The following is an 18,176-nucleotide window of genomic DNA, read 5'->3' as shown; positions in this document are numbered from 1 at the left end:
CAATCGTAGATTGGGTTTTGTTTTATATACAATATTCTAAATTGATCATATTTTATAGGACCAGTACTTAATATCTCGAGCTATCAGTTTTGATCATCTACACAACTACCAATAACGCCTCCTGCCATTGAGCATAATGATCCGTGTTATAAACCAAAGTAAATTAGATGCGTCTGTGACAGTTCTCGACAAACAAATATCAATCCAGTGAATTTGAACTTGTTATTCAAAACAATGTCAATATCAGATTCCTTACAGCTGATCAAAAGAGCATTTAATGAGATGCCTGAGAGACTGAAGCCACCCGAGAAGAACATTCAACCACCCAGCCAGATCTTCTTTCACCCACTTTAATTCAAAGCATCTCTTTTCAGTGGAGTATTTACAATTAAATGTATATATATATATATATATATATATATATTGAAAGACCAAGTAACGAAGATTGGCAAACAAAAAGAGCAGCCAGACAAAAGGCCGAAGCATGATTTTATACCAAGGAGAAAAGATCAGAAATCGTAAATGCACCGAAGCTGGTCTGGTCAGGAAGGCTTCCATTCGCGGAATTCAGGTTACTTACAAGAGGATGAAGATTACATATGCTTGGTGAGTGAGAGAGAAAACATTTGCAGGTTAAAGGTGGAAGATTTGTCAGCATGCATGGTCACCGTCTCTGATAGTTGAGAACTTTGATGGAGGTGGCGTACGCAGTGAAGAACACAAAGGAGAAGGCAATCAAAACCACAGCGGTAATGCTCAACATGCCAGGGCCATAGCCGAGGGACTCCTCCAGGTATTGCTTCACGGTCCCATCAAAACCTGGACCAGCTATTCTGGTCTCAACATCACCCAATTGTGATGTGATGACGCCGCGAAGAGTCCACGCCACCGGGCATATGTAGTAAAACCAAAGCCACCACACGGGGAGGTTCTGAGACAGCCAAACAAAAACGACCAAAGTAAACAAATGCTGAAGGTGGTTATCAGTTATCAATCTAACCTTTGCCATTTAATTACATCCTTGAGAGAACTATCAGAGGTTAATGACCAAATACTCTAAAGCATAACCACTGGTTGGTTAGCCAAGCTATAAAGCTATTCAGTGTCATAATCAAAGAAGTGCAGTTTGGTTGATACCAATTCCGATTGATCTTGTTTTGGAAAGAGAATTTAGAATTGACTAAACCAACATGTATGATCAATTAAGAGCTGCCAAGGTATGAGTGGAATAGGCCAATAAAAATCAAACCAAATGCAGGTAATCGTTTTTTTTTCTTCTGTGTTTACATCAAGCCAAATGCCTGATATTTATATATTTTAATACATATTGGTAGGAACCTGATGCTTGATTCTAATCGCAATTTTTCTGAGTGGACGATGCAAGCTGACATTCCGATCTTCTCATCAATCATTAGATTTTGCTTTCAATAATTTAATGATATGAAAAGAAAATGAAGGTATTTGTTTACTGGCTACTTACAGCTTTGGGGATCAAAAAACCGGATAGTAGATTCCATAAGGAGTAACATGATGATGAAATAACTGCTGCTAGCTGTTGCGTAGGAGTCAAACCTACTGCCATCATTCCGTAGAAAGTGAAGTACATGAAAGTGAGGAACATGAACAAACAGTATAGGATAAACTTTACTGCAAGAAACAAATCAACCAGTGAGGGCCAAGCATCCAATATATGATTAAGTACTATTCAAATTGACAAACAGATGGGAAGTAAATGACAATTGGCAATTTTCTCCATTATAGTTGTCAACCATGAAAGTTTGCCTATGGCACTCAAATTATAAGGATAGGGATGTCATTTGAATCTTCTCAGTGTGCCAGTTCGTATAATAACCACAAACATTAACCATCACGGTTCATGAGAAGATTTATATAATTTTATCCACATCAAATTTATCTTTTATGATATAATCTCCCTAAGTGCAATCGTTCAATTCCATTATGACTCCTGTATTCAAATCCTCTAAAACTTGCCATGTGCAACCATAAAAAAAATATTCTAACGTATGACACTTAAAATATACAATATCCTTAAAATTTGAGTTTTGAGTAAAAGAGAATTGGATGATGTGACCTTGGATCAATCAAAATTTCTTTTGTCATTGGATAAAAAATAAAAATCATTTAATTATATAGACAGATATTTAAATCACATTCTTTGACAACCTAAGCCAAGAGAAAATCCTAAATAAATGAGCATAAAACAGACATTTAATTTATTCTTTTTTTAATTTATTTTGGAGAGAAATAGTTTTCTTTGCCACCACAAGTCAACTCATTAGTGCTAAATGAACCAAAGCATGTCTTCTACCATTAGTAGCTCTTGACGAAAAAAAACTTAGGATGTACATTTAGACATCAAATACTTTACTCTTGAAAAATTGAGTTCTTGTGCTGGTGCAGATCCCAGTAATTCTGAAACTTCCATCTGGTGTCAATCCTAAAAAGCATCAAGCAGTGCTGCCAAACAGCCAATTTTGAAGACTAAAGGTCCTGTAACTTGCAAGGTGGTCTCCACCATTTTGGACAATCAAACAAAGATATCAAAACTAATACTCCACTTGATTTCTATCCTATATCTAGATGCCTGCCAGCTGAGCTCCTACAATTCAGTATATGAAGCACAATTGTGTTCTTTGGACAATCAAATGAAGAAATCAAAACCCCACTAGATTCTATCCTATATCTCGATGCTTGCCAGCTCAGCTCCTACAATTCAGTGTATGAAGCAATTGTGTTCTAAGATCCCATTGATGTCATACATAATGTATTTTAAACAAAAAAGAAAAAAAAATGCCCAGAGTGTTCACTAAAGGTCTCATACTATCTCTGAGAACTCAGGATTATCCCAGAACCCTTTCAAAACCCGAGCAGAAAAATCAAAAGGTTTGTTGGTGGGGATGTCAGAAGGCTTTGAAAGGGAAACTTCACAAAGCAGAACTTAGAAAAACAAGTTTGTGCCACAGGATTATCCCATTGATACCAGGTGGCTTTGACAGGGAAATGTCACAAAGCAAAACTTTGAGAAACAAGTCAATGTTCATGCCTGCATTATACTTGGAATCCCAGAAATCCAAATTATGATGTGTTCTAAAAGTAGTTAATTTAAAGTTATAACCTAATAAAGTTGGTTCCAACATCCTTCCAACAGAAAATGCTAAATTTTTGCTATCTGTAAGTCTAGTTTAAGAAGTGGAAAATTGTGAAGGCTAATCAAAAAAATATTCTTAAGAAAGTTCTAATTAAGAAAAGTGAAGACACCTACGTCAATCAGGAAAAAAATAAAAAAATTATATATGTACCAATAAGCTATATGAACGAGAGAGAGAGAGAGAGAGAGAGAGAGGCCCCATTGTACCTAAAGTCCTTTCGTAATTGATCATGAAAAAGGTGATAAGGCCAAAAATAATGGTTTGCAACAGGATGTATGGAATCTCTACAATACCCTGTAAATACAAGACATATGATATCATTATATTCTCAAGTAAAGATAACAATCTGCTTATGTATAAGAAACACAAACCTGTGCTGCTGCATATGGAAATGAGGCATACATTCTAGTTGCTCTTTCCCTATAGTAAACTGTCCTCTCAATAGAAATCACAGGTTGTATAGAGGATGCATTGTTGACTCCGAGGAATATGCAAGCTGAATAGAGGGATCCCATAACCAGAAACAAGTCTTGTACGGTATCTCTGAATAACATTAGAGCTAGTTGGTCATATGGTTTACTCGAATATTGCTATTATGGAAGCATACGCTCAAAAATCTATATCCTCAATGCAGATTTGGTGAATGCTTGTTACCTTTTTGAGCCAGCATTCCAAAAGACTGTCCCAAATATCAATGCGGTAATTGCAGTGAAGAACATGCGCACAACACTATATCGGGGACTTCTCCAGTACACAAGAAATTGTTTCTTACAGCATACTTTAAATTGAGTCAGTTTATCTTGCGGAAACACTGAAAAGAATCTCAGAGGCTCTGTACCAGCAGCAGGGGTACTTAATTCCTGAATGAGAGCTTCAACTTCCCTGTAGCAAAAATCAATTGTGATATTATAAATATTCAAGACAAAGGGACCTTTTTTTTTTTTTTTTGCAAATGACAAGTTGTGAAGATGGGATATGATCCCAATAAACTGACAAAACATTTAAAAACTAAGCTAACCAATAATTTCAATAAATTTTTAGGATGAGGACTTGAAGTCTCAATTTGTATCAAGTTAATTGGGAAAAACACCACCAAGCTAGTCGGTCAGGGATAAAATTTATAGGACTTGGATTTAAACCCTCAAGCTAAGGTACGTCAACTGGACTAGGAAAGATGTGGCAAAAATCACCTGAATTTATCTGAGTTTTTATATACAGTAGTAAAGTCTAAACCAAGGCTTTCTTCACAAGCTGGTGTACTAATTTCCAGCATCCAAGTTGCAGGATTATAACCATCAAGGATAGGAGGAACTCCTTGTATTCCCTGCATGGAGGATATAAATATGTAAATGACTCATTCAGCGGCAAAACTTGAAAATTTGATCTGGTTCAACAGATTCAGCAAAGCATGATTGATCCATCAATCACATCCAACAACACACATAATCTTATGCATACTTGGTTATTGGATTAACAGAAAAGACATCTGCAATGCAATATGCTGAAGTCAAACTGATATTAGAAGCATACAAACTGTAATACAGGGTAGGGAATGAGACAATTTAGAAGAGAGCCTATGATGTAGTATCCAAAGTACAAACACTTGACTTCGATAACCTATAATTATGGAAAGAGGACAACATAAAACACTAACGTGATTGACACCAAAGGTAAACCTCTTGAAAGGAGTTGGAATTTTCTAAATTTATTCAATATCTTTGAATACAGGACTTTTAAACTTCTGTAAAAAAAAATGACACAGGCAACTACACATGACCACATCTAGTTGTGTTGTGATAGACAATTTCACAACTCTGATATATATCTTAGGTGAAGAGCAACAACTTTGTTCTCTCATTCTGTACTATTCAGAAATCATTTTTCCTGAACACTTTGCATGTGCAAATGAATCTTAAACTATGCACGTCTCTTATAGAACTATTAGTTTATGGCCATTAGAAAAATAATATTCATAATCAACAAAGTCTGAGTAATCAACATTAAGTTCCAAGATAATCAAAGAGTGGTATACTTCAACTATAGATACCCATTTTATGATGGTAAAGGATGCCATGCACATCTAACTCCAAACTTTACAGCACTAAATTTTGCAGCAAATTATTTGTACCATAGAAAGAGGCTCATATGAATCTCCTGCCCCAATCCCCCTTCACAATCGGAATTGAAGAATAATAGAAATCCAATATGCAACTAAAATCTGTGCAGGCATGCTAATGAAGAAGTATACATGATTACATTTAATACCTACCTGAAAGTAGTTTATCATATCTTGAGAATTTCTACCAAGTGAGCCACCATATATGACAAGGCCTCCTCGCTTCATAAGAAGTAGCTGCATGGAGAAAAGAATGCGAAAAAAACTGAAGTTTAGCTTCATCAATTACAAAACAAGGTATTCACAGCAAAAGCATTATTACCTCATCAAATGCTTCAAATATATCAATACTTGGCTGGTGTATGGTGCAAACCACAGTTCTCCCGGTGTCAACTGTGTTTCGAACAGTACGCATGACGATTGCAGCAGCCCGTGCATCTAAGCCCGAAGTTGGCTCATCCATGAAGATAATAGAAGGATTTGCAACAAGCTCTACTGCAATTGTAAGGCGCTTTCTTTGTTCAGTTGATAAGCCACTACTCCCTGGTATGCCTACTAATGCATGCCGTAAAGTATCAAGTTCCACTAGCTTCATAACTTCCTCAACAAATGCCTGCATTTCAGGATAGTGATATATCAAAAGGATATTGAAATCAGTAAGAATAAAATTAAGGTGTAGGGACTAACACATCTGTTTTCTCGGCTGACTTCATTTGAAAGACGAAGACTTGATGAGAACCAGAGAGACTCCTCTACTGTTACTTGAGGAGAATGTATATCATTTTGTTCAACATATCCCGAGATTCTGGCAAAGGTTCTTTGGTCCTTTACATATCCAGAAATTCTTATATCACCTTCTATATATCCACCAGTCTTCCTACCAGCAAGCACGTCCATAAGTGTGGTCTTCCCAGCCCCACTAGAGCCGACCAAGGCTGTCAAGACACGTGGTCTAAATACCCCAGAAACATTGGATAACAACTGCAACCGTGTCTCAGGAACTCCTTGAGCTCTCATTGCCTGGAGTACAAAACCGATTAACTGTCAGAACACTGATTAGTCACATATAAAAGGATCTACTACGCATGATGTATCAACCTTTGGCATATCAACGAAATAATTGACATTGTGGAACGTCATAGATAATGGCTGAAATGGAAGAATCATTCCTTTATTGGAGGTATTTCCGTCAGCAGTTCTTTCTGATGCCTCTGGTTCATTACTTTCTGCACTTGACATAATAAACAAGGTATTTATGAAATTAATCTTCAAACAAAATTTAAATGGAGACTAGGTCTGCAAAGATGAATATTACAGCAACAGAGACTACCACTTGTTGCAGTTTGTGGGTGAGTGCCTTGACAACCTTCATCCTCCCCCTCTTGAGAATCAGATGAGACAACTGCTTGTGCCTTTCCCAGAGCTTCAATGACACCAACAAGTTAGAAATTGTACCACATACACAGCGACATTAGAAGAAAATACTATAAAGCATGACAAGGTAAAGATAGATCTATTAGCAGCAAATACTAATATGGGTGCTTAGACAAAAATTGGAGGCTTACGTTTAAGATATGCCATGGCAAGAATGAACAAAATGTTGAAAAGGATAGAATAAGCTAGCAAAATGCCTACTCCCACCCAATACCAGTATCTCTGGGTTGGTAGACCCTGTGACCGAAGTACATTGTTCCCAACTGTGTCTGTTCCATAAGAAGATTTCTGTCGTAAAAGAGAAACCAGTTTACAGGACCCAAAAATATGAGATTTACAGAGTATATCATCAGAAAAAAAATTAAAAATAAAATATACCTCTCTCCATCTGGAGTCTGTAAACTCGTTGACTGCAATTGCTCGTTGCCCATACGATAATGGTGAAATCCAGTAAACCCAAATCCACCATGGTTTGATTGAATCTGATATTGTAAATGAAGCTTCAGTAAGCATTAAAACCAAGAAAAAAGACGATGAATTTTGTCCTATGCTTCCTTCAGTCCACTGTACAGGTACGAGGGTCACATGAATGGTTAGAAGAAGAGGCCATAAGTATTCCATTCAGAATGTGGAAGAGTAGAAAGTAGGAAAACACTGTACAGGATCATCAAATTCTAACCTTTTGGGACAATAAATCCACCCAAAAGAAAGATGGCTAACAGTGCAAAAGATCCAAATGTGTTGGCCACAATGAAATCTCTTGCAATAGCAGCCATCAGTCGGAAGAGACCCAATGCCATTTGGTGTATGGAAAACAATAACAGCATGAAGCAGAAAAACCTACAACAATTAGTTATATTCACAGTACTAGTTCAGTTGAAAAAGATAACATGTAAGATGTTTGTAGATAATGAATGACAAAATATGAATCTGACCTATCAGCGCTTGGTGCAAACCCTACTGAGTAGTATACCACACAAGACCATACTACAGCTTCAATAATTGAGTATGGAATACGTAACAACCAGCTAGGAAGAGAAAAAGCCCAGGCTGGATAAAAAAGACTATCTCTCTGCTTATAGAAAACTGGAAGTCGGGTAATTGTTATTGGAAGCTCAGAAAATCCATTAAACATCATATGCACCAGTCCGAAAAACAAACAAGAAAGGTACAATCTGCCATTCATCTCATCAATGGGATGCAGTCTTGTACGGAGAAATACTGTACAAGTGATGAATCCAACAAATGCAACCTGCATCATATGCCTATCATTAATTTTGTTTAATAAAAATAAGTAGTTACAAAACATCTTTAAGAAAAACTTACATAAAAGAAAGCAACAATTTATTTCCATAAAAGGATGGGAGGCCTTATGGATGCATCAATACATGTTTGAGAAATCTGACTGAAAGACACCAAGTACTAAAACCACAGGAGAATTTCTGTTTCATTTCAAGGCATCAAGATATGATGACTTTGAACTAATACCATACGATGTTTAATTGGTGCACCTAGAACACCTAGTTGAAAGAGAAGGCTATCTTGTTTATCTTAACAGCATCTTGTGTAACAGCAAGTTTGCTCCATTTAAACCTAGATGTCACATGAAAACTACTGCTTTCTTCTTTTTTCTATTTTTCATGTAGGGGGTAAGATAATCTGTATACTGGATCTTCCTAGAGCTTGCACTGGTGGGAACCATTATTCTAGAAATCGATAGCTGATAACAATCACAAAAAAAAAAAAAAAGGGGCCTCGGTTTAAGGAGTTTATAGACACATTTACTTGATTTCATTTTATTCAGCTTAAACCAAATTGACAATTCACTCTAGTTAAGCTTGCCACAGTAGTTCTACTTCTTCAGTAAACAATGTCTTTTTTCTACAAAAGAAGTGTGACAACTTTTGCATTTGCAGTGAACTCAGTACTGAAACAGACAAATATGCAGAACAATATGATTGTCAAAATCCTCCTTATAAATGCTCTTTACACCTCAAAAAAAAAAATTAAACTCATTACATTATATTAGGAACCACAAGCAAACTTGCATCTAAAAATCAGACATAAGGCAAAGAACTTGAGGTTGTACCTGTCTGTATATTTCTAGATTTCTTAGATTATAGCTGTTAGATACAATGGGACCAAATAAAGGCAGCTTGTTATAGCTACCTTATCATTGAAATGATGTTCAAATAAATCTTGTTGGATTCACATGGATCCAGACTATGTTGAGTTTGGAAGCTCACACTTACATGGTTATAGCTTACATTCAGATAGATCTATGTGAAGCACACGCAGCTTACGTCTAACAGAAAATTAATGCATGCTTGAAAAAATAACGTTAGCTGTACTCTAAGCAAAAACCCACTCTTAAACGAGAATTTTTTAAAAATATAATTCGGAGTGTTGATGAATTTACCCAGTGTCCTTATGTTCTTTTTTTTTTTTCCTTCTCTCTTAATAGTCATATATGTCAAACAAGTACCATTTTTTAGTGTACAATTTTCAAAGTATAACATCACAAAGAGAAGAAAATCTATGCAAAAACTATGTGGTTAAAAAAGCTGAAAAGCATACTTGACATGTTCTAAAAATGTAGAGGAACCGATGCCGACTGATAAGCAATACTTCACGAGAAAAGCATGCTTTGAGGAGGTCCTGCTTTGATATAGCAAAATTTGTTCTTGCAAGAGCTGAAGGAAGAAACCCTTTATCGTCATTAGGGACCAAAAGATTGGATCGGACAGAACTTCCATATTCAGATTCTCTGAATATCTGAGCAATTCTTGAAGCGGGAACAAAAACATATGGTTTGGAATGATCAGACCAATACTGTTTTTGATCCTTTCTAGAGGTAACCTGTGAAAAAGTTCAATTAACTATAGGATTTTCAGTAGATATTCAGGGAATAAATAAAGATACATACCTCCTGGAGAAAATCCGCCACCCCTTTACGAGATGGCATAAAAAATCCTAGTGTTTCAAAGAACTCCAAAACTTTTTCTCTGGGCCCATGATATATGATATGTCCTTCAGCCAATAATATTAGATCATCAAAAAGATCAAATGTCTCAGGTGCAGGCTGAAGGAGAGACATAAGCACAGTGGCCTCCATTTGATGAACAAAGTTCAGCATGCATTTGACGATTTGATATGTTGTGGAGCTGTCAAGTCCTGTTGATATTTCATCCATGAAAAGGGTTTTTCTTGGTCCAACTATCATCTCTCCTGCATTGTAAATAGAACCAAGTATAAGGAATAATCAGCAACCAATCTGTCCAGTCCAGTGGCAAGTGATGTCTCGCTTGACAATAGAAAGACTCAGGCGAGTTCTAATGTCAGCGGAAGTCACACTTCTTTGAACAGAGGCTGTCTGAATGACTCCATGACATTGTAAATATATTTTTGTAAATTGTGAAAAGATTGTAGTTGTTATCTTTCTTGCCAACAACTGCTACGTTGGAAAAAGGACCTTACATCTTCATCCAAGTTGGTAAAATTAAGACCTAATTTAAGTAAAAGGAACTCATATTTGTCTATATAGATTTATGTAAAGAAGAATTGTCATTGTGTACCACCTGATTAGCATGGAATCTCTGAGTGCTTTTTTTGTTAACTAGAATCTGTTGGATATTTCATTCCTTAAACCTGATTAGCATGGAATCTCAGAGTGATTTCTAGTTAACTAGAATCTGTCGGACATTTCATTCATTAAATCTTCACATCAAAATATATCCACAAGCAAATGAGTGATTAACAAATTATACAAATTTGGTAGTTCAGTTGATTCACAATCAAGCAGAGAAAAGGTTAAGGAACTATGTAATTCTGAAAATCATGACTTAATTAAACATCTAGATATTTAACATGAGCAAGATATATATTTCATAAAAATAGGATAAAAAAGGTAAAAATTCCTTTGACAATCATATTTGTTTCGGCTTAGATAACCATACAAGCACAAAGAGTTATTGGAGTAAGAAATACTAACGTAAACTTGAACATATAGCAATAATTAACTGTAAGAAAAAAATCATGATATAAACTTCATGAAAAATCTGTTGTACAAAGTTGAGACAAGATGATAGATTTTGTAATGGTTTATTTATTTAGAGAAGGCACATCACAAAATCTCCATATTCGGATGTGCAAATGGATATAATAAAGGACACATTTTAGAAAGGATTCACTGGTGTGAGAACAATAGGGGTCATGACAAGCAATATCTTCACCACAGTATGGTTACATACAATGTTGGTGACCTTACATAGTTACACAAGTTGTACACGAGTACAAGGGATGTCAAAGTTTTTTCCTTAGCATGTGTCATTTAGTGATTCAAATATTTTAATTGATATGAAAAGATGGTCCAACAGAGTAGAGAGCTAGAAAAGTTGCAGGCAGTTAAAATTAACCAATACTATTGTGACATACACTCATGACTGACACTATAATGAATAATTGAAGTCCATCGCAAAACCTGGAAAAGAAATCATTTTGAATTCTGTGGCAAGTATCCAAAATGTGGAAGAGACAAATTACCCTAACAGCTACTGCAATAAAAAAAAAAGTTCAATTTTAACCTGTTGTTACACGTTTTTTCTGACCACCTGAAACACCCCTGAACATATCACTACCGACCAGAGTATCTGCACAGACATCAATGCCGAGAACCTTCAAGGTATACTCAGTTGCAAGGTTGTTGTTTTCACCTTTTACTGAAGCAACCTGTTGATCCAATTTTACCAACAAAGTAAATTTGATAAAAGAATATATCGTAAATTGATTCTGATTTAAGCTGTTTAGCAAAAACAATAAATTGACCTTCATAAATGCATCAATTTCCGGAGTTGGACGGATGTTTTTCTCCTTTTCAAGCTTTTCTAAATCTTTCAAATGCTCTAAAGAATGAGCAAGAAAAAACAAGAAGAGATGAGTATTGCTTGCAGATAAGTCAGTATGTAAATGCATATGGACATATATCTGACTGGTCAGAGAACCAAATACATTTTAAAACCAGTAACAGCATGTTCAATTGGATTTTGTCAATCTATGTTGAGCCTCCCAACATTAAAGAACCTAAACATATATTGAGGGATTACAGGTGACAAAACAAAATATAGAAAAGCCCAACCACTGGGCATGAGCCTTAGTTGTCTTTGGACAAATTTATATAATTGAAAGAAATAAGTGCCATGGCTAGGGTGGACTGGTGGTAATATGGCACAGACAAGCATGTCCATTCAGCATACGTCTTGAAAGATCACCAGGAACCACCAATATGAAATATAGAAGAAACATAAGCAGATTGCATGATATGGCATGGGAAGAACTTTAAGGTTTGTCTAGTCTCCTGAACCAAGCAACTAGAAACTCAACAAACAAGACAAAACATACATATGATTTACTAAATATTTGTTTTAGTGAACAACTGAGTTGCCAAACAACAGAAAGCCTAGTGTATCAAATGACTCTTGTCAAGATAGGAGATGCATTAGTACCTACACTTCTAGTTTAAGCCTACTTTTGCAGTGGGATGATCCATGAAATGGCATGTTATGGAAACAAAAGCTAGTCTCTGCCTCCAGTAAACCATGCAGAGGTGAGATGTTCTCTATGTTTTTCTCCCAAAGCAAAAGCTCAGGACATGGTTTGCCTTACCGATCTGGTGTATCAACTAGCTATTGATATGGTACGTACCGAGCTGTACCGAACATACATATGATACACTACAGTATGGTGAGCAGTACCTAGCTATTGACATCGATAGCAATCTCCTACCGGATCGGTGCGTACTGCCCATACTGAGCAGTACACTACAGTATGAACTTGGCTCAAGGTTCAAAGTCAGCTTCAATCCTCCACATTCATTAAAATTATTTGTTCAATATAAAAGGAACCACATCATAAATGCTGGTCTTACTGATAAAAGCAAAGCCACTAGTTACAACTTACAATAGCTAATAAAATCTAGTCTCTACCTTGAGTAAACCATGCAGAGGTGAGATATTCTCTACGTTTTTCTCCCAAAGCAAAAGCTCAGGGTTCAAAAAAGGAACCACATCATAAATGCTAGTGTTACTGATAAAAGCAAAGCTACTAGTTGCAACTTACAATAGCTAGTAGCACAATCCACACATCACCAAAAAGAAATGAAAAATCCCTACAAGTAGCAGAATCAATCAATCAAATTTAGCTACGGGAATATGAGCTTGCCCACTTCAGTCCATCATATGAGAACGCCCACTTACCCTACGTCAGTCACTGGATCAGCTTTAAGTTAGGATGATTTGATTTCATTGGTGGGTAGAGTTGGTTTCATGCTCAAGTGAAGAAAAGTTTTCTTAAACGATGCTCATTTTAGATAGTTCTACTCTAAAACTTCTTTGCTAGCTTTTCTTCACACGGGCAAGGATTATCTTTCTTTACTAAACCTTGACTATGGTATATGATCAGGGAGACTCGAAGGTTTGGTTTATGTGCCCCCATCCACAGTCAAGGACGGAGATTAGTTTTAACTATATCAAAAGCATATAGTCGATCATCTATTAATAGATTTCTATAAAAGATTGTATCAGATGGGACATGAGGAATAATGAAGCAAAGTTTACATCAATTTTGCAGCAGACAGTGTAATACTTTAATTAGTTAAAAATATCAATCTCCTATATTATGTAATTATGTGTCTCATGAAGAATGATATGTATACATATATATTTCATACAACGAAATCACCATTAGAATGTAGAATTTATCGTGGAAGATAAGCAATTGAATCTGTCTGCAAGCATACAACTTAGTGACCAATTGGGAAAGTAGTTTCCAAAGTTTGAAAGATTCTAATGAATATTAGTTGTCAAAGGCTTTGACGTATGGAGAAAAATGGATGGAAGCATCACCACAAGCTACTGTTAAATAGAAAAAGTATATAGTATTAACTATTAAGAAATTCTTTTAACAAAACAGGATCATAATATATTTACTCTTATCAAGTAGGCAAACTACCTGCCCAGTTGTTGCTCGCACCCTGACATCTTGCTGCAAAATCCAGGGTTTCTCGAACAGTCAACTCCCCTATATGATTATCTGTCTGGCTGATGTAGGCAGATGTTCGTTGCACAACGAATTTATCAAGCTGGCAACCGTTGTACTTCACATCTCCACTTCTCTGACAAGAAATAAAACAGGCTTATATTGTTTTTGCCTAAATTAGGACTTGATTTGCAATTTGCATCTTACAGAACATATCTAAAAGGGGGAAAAACCCATTTAAATTAGGCAAGTTCACATAGACAGTCCATAAAATTCTTGGTTAATGCAAGAAAACACAAACAGCATGTCATGCACCATATTGAAAGGAAGCTAGCCCCATTTAGTTAGCCAAACATCCTATAAATTACAATGGACACAGATGTGACCAAAATTGTGTGTGCACCTAGTGTGGATTTTATCTTCAAGTTCCAGAGGTTATGATCTTAAACCAGAAGAAGAATTGGAGTTAGCAATGAAGTTGCAAGAATTTGATCTTTAATGAAAAAGGATATATAATGAAGAGAGTTAAAATGAGAAGCAGCCATAACACTTACTTAAGTACAACAAGATGATTGAAATGACTTGCATTTCAGTACCATTGCCATGGAAATGGTGTTCGATCTCACTTCCTTATCTTAGATTATTTGCAGAAACATACTTTTAATCTAGAATGTTTTGTTCTATTTACTATCATCTAGTCTGACTGGAGACAAACTTTCAGTCATCATTTCTAATATACAACCTCTTAAATCGGTATCTTGCTACAAAACATACACTAGGAAATTAATATGAAAAACATATCAATTATCAATTTGTTCAAAAGAACCCCACAAGCATACCTCCAAGACATTTATTGTAAGAAATGTTCATTCCATATAAATTTGTTTGTAACATGGCCTTGTTTTCCACAAATTTGCATATAGTTGAACCAAATGGTTATCAAAATATTTTATAGCAACTTGACAACTTCACTATAGAACAAGACTATAGAGGAAACATTGAAATAAAATTTAAAGATGGATTGTGTTACAGTACATGGAAGTGTACCTTTAATAATGAGTTCAAAATGGCAAATGGGCAAGTGAAGACTGAATAGAGAGAGTGACTTGTACATCACATACCCAATGGGAAGGGAAATAAGATAAATTTCGTATTAGAATAATTTACCAATTAAAATGTTATGCGCAAGAATAAAACTGAATGAGAGCAATGCTGCAAAGTAATGGTGGAGATTCTTAAGTACTGTAAGTCACAAAATATTCTTAATGTGACTTATTTTTGGCCTCCAATTTATTTCCACAAAATCCAAATATAGCAAGTGCTTGTTACTTTGTTGCAATTATTTTCAAGGCTCTTCACTGTTTGGCTGCATTCAATTTTAGTGTGCAACTTGGAAGTGAAAGAGCAAATCTGGTACAATATAACTCATTGCACAGTTTTTTTATCTTCTTTACTTGGAGAAGTACTACTTAATTTTTTTTTAGTATGATAGATTACTCAATATTGAATGACTTGACTCAAACAATTGTATGAGATAATTAAGCTAGCCATTTTCTCGAACAACATTCTGAATCCTTATCCACCATGGCAGAATCCTACAATATAGTTTCCCAAAAATGAATGTATATATAAATCCTACAATATAGTTTCCCAAACTTCAGAAGATCGTCTATGTCTAATGTCACCTACTCTTGAGCATCAGTTGGTCAGCCTGCAGCTCTATCATTCAAGGGAATAGATAATTCTATTCTGATCATCATAATGTCTAATATACCACTATCAGAAACAGTTTATTTAAAAAATTTGGGAAACCAGTTTTGTTAAATATAGTACAGAACCTCATCATTGGCTCGAAATATAAGATCCAAAAAAACTCTTAACTTAAAGTTCAAACCTATAGAAATGCTACAGCAAGCTCGTAAATGAGAGAGTAACTGAAAGAGAACCAGAGAAGCAAGGATAGCTGACGGAAGAAGTTGTCAATGATAGATAACCCAATGAAACAGGTAAAAAATATTTCCATCGAAGATTTAATAGCTGGCCTATTTCAGTTAAAATGCACATGCAAAATTTGATCTTTATGACAGTTGAGTTGAACGCTGAAAACAATTTCCTTTATCCCAAAAAAATAGGGAAATGGAAAGCGACTTATTGTGCAGCATACAACAAGTGTTTTTCAGTAAACTAAATTATCTGATAAGAAAAAATAGAAAATTTCAAAATAATCCACTTAGGTGCTTGCTGTCACCCTAACCTATTACTTTTGAAGAATTTATGATGCAAGGAACCGGATGAATCAGTATACAGTTCCTCATGATGTTTCACTTAATGTCATTTTGAAACTGTACAGTAGATGAATTATGTCTCTATACAACATGGGTCACCATGCTGTGTAAGACATGGAGATAGAAAAATTTAATCAGATTAGAAGGAAAGATTATCACCTTTAAGTTAGAATCAAGTTTACCAGCTAGAGCCAAGTGTAGCGTGGTTTTGCCAGAACCAGGAGGTCCTAATAGCAGTGTCATTCTGCCAAAACAGCCAACAGACTAGTTAAACATGGACATAGAAATATCAGTTCACCACAAATTAACCAAAAACAATCCGAGTGTCACGTAGTTCATAGTCAGGCATGGTTTGATGATTATCATGGTAAAAAAGGCAGAGTAATATATTCTTACCTTCCTGGTTTTATGACACCGCTAACGTTGTCCAAAATGGTGAGAGTATGTTTTTTTGGTCGGAGTAATCCTAAGGAAGTAAAAACCCCCTGCATGGAAAGCAAAACAAATTGTTTGGTCGCTTGTAATAGATTGCAAGAAGCCAAATAGAACGTAAAATACGAAGGCAAATTAAGGAGAGATTACAAAAGTCCGTTAAGATGGCATGCCACTGTTGTTAAAAGAAGACCCAAGTGTTCTTTCACCAGATTTTGTGGATCCAAAAGAGTAAAGAATCGATAGTAGTTCATGCTCGAACAATAATATATCATGAATTTACTTATCTTTTCATCTATTTTTATGTTGAAAAAAAAATAAAAATAGAGCGACGTGTTCCAACAACAGTTCGGATGTTCAAGAATTTAACTTCAATTTCTGATGATTTCGAAGCTATAACCAGTTTCTTTTGTTTTTAATTTACAAAACAAGAAGTATTAAGCTAAAAAAGAAACGCTACATTCGATTCACATTGTAAGCCCAAAACAACTATTCTATTGAGTTGTTGATGTTAAGTGAGATAGCAATGTACCTCAATAGCGTCGCGGACAAAGTTAGTCAGAGTAGGCAAAGCCCTGTGACCGGTGTATACTTCTGCAGAGACGGTGAGATTCTGGAACGTCACCTCCACTTTGGGAACGTCCAACCCTACACTGTTTCGTTTGAAGGGACGAAATCAATCAATCAAACCCGTCGTGATACATTTGGTGAACCAACTAAAATCTGCCTTGCAGTAAACTAGGCATTGATACACACGCCATCAGCAATGCACACAAACACACTTAATAATACTGCACTAAACGTGATATGACCGAGGCGTCAATGCCATCACATGTCAGAATCTACCCAAAAGAAGATGCGGGGGGGAGAAGAGTTGCGATCTTGATCTTGCTCGAAGAAAGAAACCCGTGAAAGCAATTATAAGCCATTGATGGCAGGTGAAGGCAGGGCAAGGCCAGATGGGGTGGGCGGTATACCTATCGAACCGGCCTTTGATGCCGGCAAGGAGATTGTAATTGTCCTGGTCGTTGGTGGCGAAAGCCTTATGCAGCACCCGCTCACGGGCGGCGCGGTCGAGCCGCCTGACGTCGACCAGCTCGAACGGAGGAGCCCCCGGCCCGTGGCGGGAGGAGGATCGGGAGTCCCGGCGCACGACGGCGAAATTGTGGCGCTTGACTGACGGCAGCCGCTCCACGGCCGCCCACATGAGCTCTTCCTCGTCCTCCGCCACAACCCGTTCCTCAAGCGCGGCGTCCAGTCCGGATCTCGGCTGCTCGAAGAGTTCGCCCGCCTCCTCCATGTCAATCTCGAAGAACTCGCTACCGGTACTGGCGGCCATATCGCTTCGCTCCTCTCTCTTTCCCTCCTTTCGGATCGAGGTCGAAAGACGAGGAGGGGGAGGGGAGGCCATTATATAAGGCGATGGGAATCTCAAACGGTGAGGCCGTTGGAATTCTGGGCGTTTCGGAAATCAGGGCGTGGAATGACCTAACTACCCCGCCGTGCATCCGCTTGCGGCAAGAAGGGGGGCTGGAGGAGACGGTCTTGTTGTTTCGGACTTCGCACGCGGGCGCAACGCACGCGTGCGCGCGCGCAGATCGGGCGAGCGAGCTCAACACAGCACGCACGATTGAATCAGGGGAACAACGCATCCCCGCCCGACGCGGTCAAATCACACGCGAGGTTCGCTGCTTGTCCTCCCAACGC

At 36.9% G+C, this 18,176-nt stretch overlaps 1 protein-coding gene across 2 annotated transcripts; it reads right to left on the bottom strand.

The window, feature by feature from the left end:
• Nucleotides 1-528: 528 nt before the first annotated feature.
• On the bottom strand, nucleotides 529-17,829 carry LOC103972286 (ABC transporter G family member 51). Of its 2 annotated transcripts, none has more exons than XM_065173475.1 (24): nucleotides 17,447-17,829; nucleotides 17,002-17,122; nucleotides 16,434-16,522; nucleotides 16,197-16,281; nucleotides 13,726-13,888; nucleotides 11,545-11,621; nucleotides 11,304-11,448; nucleotides 9,647-9,948; nucleotides 9,298-9,579; nucleotides 7,656-7,972; nucleotides 7,400-7,560; nucleotides 7,099-7,202; nucleotides 6,852-7,008; nucleotides 6,617-6,709; nucleotides 6,385-6,512; nucleotides 5,974-6,306; nucleotides 5,609-5,899; nucleotides 5,440-5,523; nucleotides 4,361-4,494; nucleotides 3,825-4,052; nucleotides 3,542-3,713; nucleotides 3,377-3,464; nucleotides 1,481-1,647; nucleotides 529-931 (listed from the first exon to the last, which is right to left on the bottom strand). In XM_065173475.1, the coding sequence occupies exons 1-24, from the start codon at nucleotides 17,806-17,808 to the stop codon at nucleotides 665-667; spliced, it is 4,350 nt and encodes a 1,449-aa protein (XP_065029547.1). In that variant the 5' UTR covers nucleotides 17,809-17,829; the 3' UTR covers nucleotides 529-664. The 2 variants fall into 2 exon arrangements, with proteins under 2 accessions (XP_065029547.1, XP_065029548.1); XM_065173476.1 differs by having other exon boundaries at nucleotides 6,385-6,488; nucleotides 6,653-6,709.
• Between the last annotated feature and the right edge of the window lie 347 nt (nucleotides 17,830-18,176).

The sequence above is a fragment of the Musa acuminata genome, chromosome BXJ3-11 (assembly GCF_036884655.1).
Source record: "Musa acuminata AAA Group cultivar baxijiao chromosome BXJ3-11, Cavendish_Baxijiao_AAA, whole genome shotgun sequence".
In the NCBI taxonomy this organism is placed as follows: domain Eukaryota; kingdom Viridiplantae; phylum Streptophyta; class Magnoliopsida; order Zingiberales; family Musaceae; genus Musa; species Musa acuminata.
The sequence above is the reverse complement of the archived record's forward strand: the minus strand, read 5'-3'. Positions and strand labels throughout refer to the sequence as shown.